This window comes from Benincasa hispida, chromosome 3, assembly GCF_027475165.1.
Source record: "Benincasa hispida cultivar pf3 chromosome 3, pf3_genome.v1.1, whole genome shotgun sequence".
NCBI lineage: Eukaryota > Viridiplantae > Streptophyta > Magnoliopsida > Cucurbitales > Cucurbitaceae > Benincasa > Benincasa hispida.
Genome location: NC_143480.1, coordinates 9,722,161 through 9,730,430, shown reverse-complemented (window position 1 = coordinate 9,730,430; position 8,270 = coordinate 9,722,161). Strand labels below are relative to the sequence as shown.

At 32.0% G+C, this 8,270-nt stretch overlaps 1 protein-coding gene across 1 annotated transcript; it reads right to left on the bottom strand.

Annotated features, from left to right (window-relative positions):
• Window positions 1-1,554: 1,554 nt before the first annotated feature.
• On the bottom strand, window positions 1,555-3,076 carry LOC120074392 (fe(2+) transport protein 1-like). The gene has a single exon (XM_039027499.2). It carries the CDS (start codon window positions 2,772-2,774, stop codon window positions 1,731-1,733), a length of 1,044 nt encoding a protein of 347 aa, XP_038883427.1. The 5' UTR covers window positions 2,775-3,076; the 3' UTR covers window positions 1,555-1,730.
• Between the last annotated feature and the right edge of the window lie 5,194 nt (window positions 3,077-8,270).

The following is an 8,270-nucleotide window of genomic DNA, read 5'->3' as shown; positions in this document are numbered from 1 at the left end:
TTTTTTTTTTCAAATAAATGAACTTACTAAAATGAAAGAGGTAAAGAAACACACAATAGACGCAAAATAACAATACATAAGAGAAAACGTTGTATTTATTTATACAAACATTTTTTTGTTTTTCTCTACAACTTAACAAACATGATTCTTGCTTAAACTTATGGTTTCAACATACCAATGTGTCAAATACCAACACTAGAACGAAGTTACATACATAAACGTTCATATCTGAGTAGAACGCACAATCTGATCGACAGCGAAAGCACATGCGATTGGACAAAGGGCAGGGAAGCTTTAGATTTGTGCGTATGACAGAGCAATGTAAATCAGAGATGGATCTGCCTCCGTCAACGACCATTCGACAGAGGCAAGCTGACAAAAGTATTAGATTGAGAAGTATAAAACCTATGATACCATGTGGAAACAATATTTGAATGAATAATTTATGTATATTAACTTGAGATTTACATGGGAAATTTATAGAAAGAATGATAACTTAATTATAGCCTAAATATATTGATCTAGACAAGAGCACCTTTTTTGAAGAAACTGAAACTGCACAACTTAGAGCAAAGACTCCTAAGAATAGGAACCTTATAGATTGGTTTAGATTCCCTATAGAAACAACCATTGCCAATGGTGTATTTTCACATGTATTACAAGTAAAAAAAAAAATTCCAAGTTTTTCATCTTTCTACAACAAGCGAAACAGGATAGGGTTTTATGCTTTGATGGAGTGAGGCTTATGGCACTTCATACGAAAATTTTTGGCACCCCTCAATTTCATTTTCAACATTCCGCTTTTTTGTGTGATATTTCATATCCTATTTTTTTAAAGGTTATATTCAAAAGCTATTATAAGTCCTATTTGTTGTAGTGGCAGATTCAATTAAGACATTTTTGTTTATTCTAGTCTGAGCGAGATTTGTGATTCAGTTTCCAACCGTTTTCCATTTGTATATTGTTTGATTCTTCTATAATTGTTGTTGAACAATACTTTTGTGGAAGGTCATCTGCAACTTTAAGTCCTATGCTTCCATTCTTCTATACTAAAAAAAAATAGTAATAATAACTTTTCATTGTTGTTGTTTTTGTTTGTTCATACCAACCTAACTGTATCACCAAAATTAATATTTGTATATAAACTTTAGTCTTGAGGTTTTATTTATAAATGAAAGTTACGTAATTGTGTTTTGTAAGTATTAGATAGAAAATAATTGTGTTCTGCAAGTACTAATTTAACCTTTATGCATAGTTTTTTTTTTTTTTTTTTTTTTTTTCCATATCTGGGGAGAGAAAATCAAACATGCTCGAACTATGATCATTTGTATAAAACCTAAATAAAACTATGATAGTGACATTATAAGGATGATGAGCGATAACTAACCTTAGTAATAGAGCACTTACACTTCTCTCAAACATATTTGCTACATACCTCGTAAACTCAATCCAGCTTATTTATTTCCCACTTATTAAATCTTAATTAAGCCTTAGAAATTAAACATTAAAATTGTACTTTTGTTCCTATAGTTTAACGTTCACTGCCCACGATTATTTTCAAATGGTCAACTATAGCATTGGATACTAACCAATAATCTTCAAAACTCCCTTCAGGGGAAAAGAATCAAAACACTACTCACATAAAAAATAAAAAGAATAAAACAATATATAACCAAAAAAAAAAGAAAAAGAAAAAAGAAATCACTCTAACTCCTCCTGTTCTCCCAAAACTAAGCCCATTTTGCCATCAAAGACATGCCACCAACGCCCAATAAAACCGCAACATAAGCCCATATATGCAGCTTGAGATTGGCTTGCAACTTAGGCCCCATGAAATCATACGCCAACAAATCAACCAATGCCATATAATTCAGCAACCCAGCAGATAAAGCATTCAAAATCCCCACTACTATAAGAGCCGTGGGACTATTCTCACTGTACACATTCGACAACCCAATCCCCAGTACTATACCAAACGGCGTCGTAACCGAGAAGAAAAACACCATTATCGCCTTCATCTTCCACCTATATTCCGCTTGCAAAATGCACCCTCCAAGCCCCATCCCTTCAAACAGCTGATGAAAGCACAGAGCAGCGATGAGCGGCCTTATGGTGCACGGATTCTCCGAAGCCCCCATTGAAAGCCCAATTACCACCGAATGCACAACGATCCCCGCTTCTAATAATTGCGCAGTAACACGGTGCCGTAGCAATTGCAGACCAAGTTTTGTATCGATTCCTTCTTCTTTCCCCAAATTTTCACTGATTTCCTTGCTGTCCTCGTTCTTGATCTCCTCCTCTTCCGCTGATTGATCCTGCATCAACTGTTTATTGTAACGACTCATCGAAAACGAGTCCAACATTAAAGTCGTAACAGCCGAAAGCATTGCTATGAATGTGGAGAAAGGGAATTTCCGCCATGGATTTTCCGGCAAACAGGGGGATGTCAAGCAATCGAAGGAATCAGGGAGAACATGCATATATCCAGTGGCTAGAATCACGCCAGAGGCAAATGCCTTAACGATTGCGAAGGGATTTCCATCTGGTTGAAGCACCGGCACGGTGCGGGAGAAGAGGGGAAGACTAACGCCGATCATGCTCGCGACTAAAATGGAAGCGATGGCGATGAGCTTGAGTTTGAGGGACTTGGCTCTGTCATGGCAGCCTTGTTGAAGCTGAGCTTCGCATTGGGAATTGGGCGATGGAATTGAATCGGAAAATGATGAAGTACAGAAGGAGAAGAGAAGGAGAAAAAATATGAGATTCCGAGCCATGCTGCTAAAATTGATCGAAGAATGTGCGAGTTCTTTACTGATTTCTGTTGAGATTTAAAGGACTCAAACTGCTCTGTGAAATGCCGATAATAGCCTCACTCGGATGAATGAAAAAGCTGGAGTGAGATCGTAAATGTGAGCTGAAATGAAGGGTATTTTGTTAAATTGTTATGAAACAGTAAAACTTGAGGTAGGCATGTGGAAGTTGTGACGTACACACTGTATGACTCAACTTTCGTCGAGGAGATTTACTCTCTATAGCTGACGTGGCATTCACTATTTACTTTTACCGTGTGTTACAATGCCACATAGATTATTGCGCTCTCTCTCTCTATATTGTGTTTTTAATTTAATAATTAAACCACTTTTAATTCAAATTTCGTCCTAAAAACAGCAGTGTCATTCTTCTAAGATCTCAAACGTGTTTTCGAATTTAATATTTTGTATATTATTTATGTTTAAATCCTGTTTAATTTCTAAATATTTAACTTTTGTTTATCATAATTTATAAATTTTTACTAATTTTGGGCATGTACTCTATAAAAATGAAAATTTTTGAAATTTTATATCTAAAATCAGAGGGGTTATTTTTAAATAAAAATAATAACCCATTTATTTACAAATATAACAAAATTTATAACGGTCTATATTATTGGTAGATAGTAACATTTTGTTATACTTGAAAATATTTTTAACAGATTTACTATTTAAAATAATTGCCAAAACTTTTAATACAAAGTTTTAACATTATTTCAAAAAAAAAAAAAAAAGAATAAAAAAGAGTATAGTGCTTTGTTAAAGTCGTGGTTGAAAAACCAAATGAAATAAAAAGAATAGAATAGAGCAAAGACAACACTTTTTAGAAGTTAGATCAAAATGGAGATTTAAAATTTAGAAAATATTAAAACTCTCTCTTAAGGACTTTTCTTAAAATTTAAGTTAGTGAATAAAGACAAAATTTAATTATATCATAATTCATGAACACAAGATTTCTTAGACCGTTCTGATACAATTTTAAATCACTAATTGATCTAAAAATTTAAGTTGGTGGATAAAAACAAATTTAATTATATCATCTAATGACTTTTACATTATTTTCAAATTTAACATTATTCAATTGATTGATTAAAGTATTCAAAATATGTTGAATATTCTGAACTATTTAAGTCTCTACATTTTGAGGTTTTGTTCAAATTTAATATTTTGGATTTTGCTAAATAATAATAATAATAAGGAAATTTGTATTGAATAATACAAATGGAAAAAAATTTGATTATATATACCACATTTTTAATATTTGCTATTATAGCAAACATTAATCGGTCAACCTTTCTTTTTTTCCGGAATTTCAAATTTACCCTCTCTTTCCCTTTATTAACTTTCCTTTTTCACGTTCGTGACCTTCTTCTTCGTCTTCATAAAATCAGATCAATGAAGCTCCATGATACATCGATCATTGTCGTTCGTGACTGCTTTCCTTTTTGCCATTCGTGACTGCTTTCCTTTTTCTTTCACGGTGAAATATCGATGAATCAGTCTCCATGAGATCCCATTCGTGAAGCTCTGTGATACTTCGATCAATTCCGATTCGTGAGTTCGTTTTTCTTTTTTTGATTTCATCCTTGATTGAGAGTTTTTTTTTCTTTTAGCGTTCTTGTTTTTTCGATTCTGTTTTTCAATTTTTCCCTTGATTTCTTCAGGTCATTTAGTCTTTTCTTTCTCTTTTTCTCAAGAACCTAATGATTTCTTCAGCTCATTTTGAACATAATGGATTGTGAGCAGAGTTGTGTACTTTCATGAAATTTTGCTGTGTTCATTGCGTTGTTTACTTTTTCTTTGATATTTTGAGTTTTGATTGATTAATTAAGTTAGGGCTTGCATTCTTCACTGTTTCATTTGATACTGTATATTCTTTCTATAAACATATCAGTGTATTTTGATGTTTGATATTTTTAGGTTTGATATTACAACTACCTTGGCTTTTTGTTTGTCATTTATGATTTTCTTCTACAATGTATTAACTTAGGGTTTAAAAGCTACTATCATCAATTGGAAGATATCAGTGGCTATCATTGATAATGTCTATCACTGATAGAATATATGTGATTGCTATCATTTTTTATTTGTTCATTATTTTTTATTAATATCCATTGAAAGACATGCCTAGTTTTAGACTGGTATCAATGATATTGATAGATTTATATTTGCTTTTGATAGCTATTAGAACCTATTGTTATTCAAGAGCTTTTGTTTTACTTTTGCAGGAATTTTAAAATATGGTTATTCCAATAGTTGTTTTTCATAGTGGAATATGGAATGAAAAACACTGTTATGTGAATTACAAATCTACTGGAGTTTTAATAGATGATATAATAGTTTTTGAAGATTTTATGGGTTTAATATTTAAGAAGATTTATTTGGATGTGTCTACTTCTTCTATAGAACTTTCAGTGTTATTAGATTTTGTTTTGAATGAGGTTCAAAATGTAGTTCAAATTCGTGAAGATAAGGATATAGCTTGGTTTCTGGCCTTAGTTAAGGAACACAATACACGATATCCTTTGGTTGCTCATGCCAGTTGTTCATGTTTGGAAGTGTCTTCTAATGTTGTTTCTAGTGGAGCTGAGAATTATTTGTCTATTGTTCCTTCTTCTAAACCTATGATTGATGATGGTGATTTTCAAGTGATTATGGATTATATATTGCTCGTGATTTGAAAGAAAAAGATGTGTTTGCTAGTAAAGAGATTTTATCAAATTGTTTTTACTTGATAGCTGTTAAGAAGAATTTTGAATTTAAGACTATAACGTCAAATTCAAGAGCAATTGTGTTTCGATGTGTTCAAGATGGTTGTCAGTGGTATGTGAGGGCATCTCATTACAAGTGGAGTGTTTTGTGGATGCTTAGGAAGTTTATTGATATTCATGATTGTTCTTTAAAAAGTATTCAAACTTGTCATAGGCAAGTTTCTTCGTCCTTAATAGCTGAATGTTTGAGAAATGATTTTAGATTTAGTTCTTCTCATACCTCAACTCCCAGTGATATTGTGAATAAAGTCCGTAAGGAATTTGGAGTAACTATTAACTATTATAAAGCATGAAGGGCAAAAGAACAAATAATGAAGTCTTTGAAAGGCGATGCACGTGAATCATATGCTTTGATTCTAAAGTTTTTGATGAAGTTAGAAGAAAAGAATCCATGTTTTTTGTTTCTGACTTATTATATGATCTATCAATGATAGCTCCTATCACTGATTAGAGTCTATCACTTATATCTTCCATTATTGATAACATGAAAATAATGGAAGCTATTGGTGATGGACTGCAACCAGTGATAGAAGATATTGGTGGTAGGCATCAATCAATTATATACCTTTTGTAATCTGGCTTAATTGTTTATTTTCTTCTTTTAGGTACATTCAATGCCTATGAAGCTGACATAAATGGGCATTTTACGTATTGTTATATGGCTATTAGAGCATTAATTGAGGGTTGAAAGCATTGTAGGCCTAATATATCAGTTGATGGGACGTTCTTGAAATGTAAATATGCTGGGACTCTTTTGACGACTTCAACAATTGACGGTAACAATTAGATTTTTCCTCTTGCTTTTAGTATTGACTCTGAAAATAATGCATCCTGGAGATGGTTTTTTGAGAATTTAAAGAAAAGTTTTGGTGAACGAGAAGGATTAGTCATTATTTCTGATCGACATTTTAGTATTCCGAAAGGTGTTATGAATGTTTTTCCAAATGTTGAGTATTGTGTTTGTCTACGACACCTTTTGCAAAATATGAAGTTGATTTATAAGGATTCTTTAATTGATGACATATATTATAGTTGTGCAAAAGCTTATACAATTGATAAGTTCGAGTTTTATATTAAATGGATGGAATCAATATATCCTACAATTCGAGAATATCTCAATAAAGTTGGTTTTGAGAAGTGGGCACGTGCACATTCTAGGAGAAGAAGGTATAATATGATGACTACTAATATTTCAGAGTGCTTGAATAATATTTTGAAAGAGCCTAGGGAGTTCCCCGTTGCATCAGTACTTGATTATATTAGAGAAATACTTCAAAATTGGTTTTATGGAAAAGGTCAATCAGTATTATCCATAAAGACTGTTTTGATTAGTTGGGCAGAGTCTGAGTTGCGAGAGTAACACAATCAGTCAAGAAACTTCAAGGTACAAATACCTTGACTATTAGAAAATATCATTAATAACATGTTATCAGTGATAGCTTTTGTCATTGATAACATGTTATTAGTGATAAAAGCTATCACTGATAGTTTTTGTTTTCACTGATATTTTTTGTTTTCACTGATAGCTTGAAAATATTTAATCAGGTAGGGATAGTATCACTTACATTTTCATTTATATTTGAGTTTTCATTGACATTCCATTAGTTCACCTAGTTGTTTACATTTCATTGACTGTTTTATTTTTTAGGTTGATCCTATTAACAATGAAGAATATAAAGTAGTTGATGGGGGCAATCACTTTTTTTGGTAAATATGGCCTATAAATCATGCAGTTGTCGTGTTTGGGATTTGGTGGAGATTTCATGTGCTCATGCTTTGTGCTGTTATTCATGGGCTAAATTTAGATATATATACTTTTGTGTCAGACTACTATTTTTGCAGTACATTGTTATCAACCTATAAAGGATCAGTTTATCCTATTGGAATCATTCTAATTGGAGATCTGTTGATGTTGGTGTGAAAGTATTACCTCCAATAGTTAAACGTCCGGCTGGACGACCATGTAAACAAAGAATATTATCAATTGGTGAAAAGAAAAGGAGCTCGAAGTGTAGTCGATGTCATCGTCGTGGCCATAATTGTAGGACATGCAAATTTCCACCAATTGTTTAATGAAGAAGCTTGATTTGTAATTGATGTTTGTAATGAATAAGCTTGTTTTGTAATTGATGTTTGTCATCAATTTATCAATGATAGTGAGACAGTCGATGTTTTTCACCAATTTATCAATTAGATTGTATTTGTTGCTTGTTGTCATCAATTTAACCATTAGATAGTGAGACAATTTGTTATTAATGTTTGTCATAAATATATTAGAGACCTTGTTACTAATGTTTTGTTAGTGGAACAGACTTTGTTATTGATATATCCATTCTTTAGTCAATATGATGCTTCACAATATGATGCTTTTATTTATAAAGCTTTCATTTTCCTTTAGCCATAACAATTGAAAGAAATGATATCAAGCTATCTGTAATAGCTTCTGTCAGCAATTAATACAATGAATTCAAAAGCATCAAAACTTCTTTTGTTAAATAACTATACTAAAAGATAAGCATTTTTGCAGAAAATCCATCAATGATAGATTCTATCATTGATAGTAGATAAACATTTTTGTAGAAAATCCATCAATGATAGATTCTATCACTGATAGCATGTCCATTACTGATACCATACTTTCAATGATAGAAGCTGTGCAGCTTGTGTTTAAAGTTTGATCAACGCAACA

Coding starts and splice junctions, on each gene's coding strand:
- LOC120074392 (XM_039027499.2), bottom strand. CDS start 2,774: ATGGCTCGGAATCTCATATTTTTTCTCCTTCTCTTCTCCTTCTGTACT.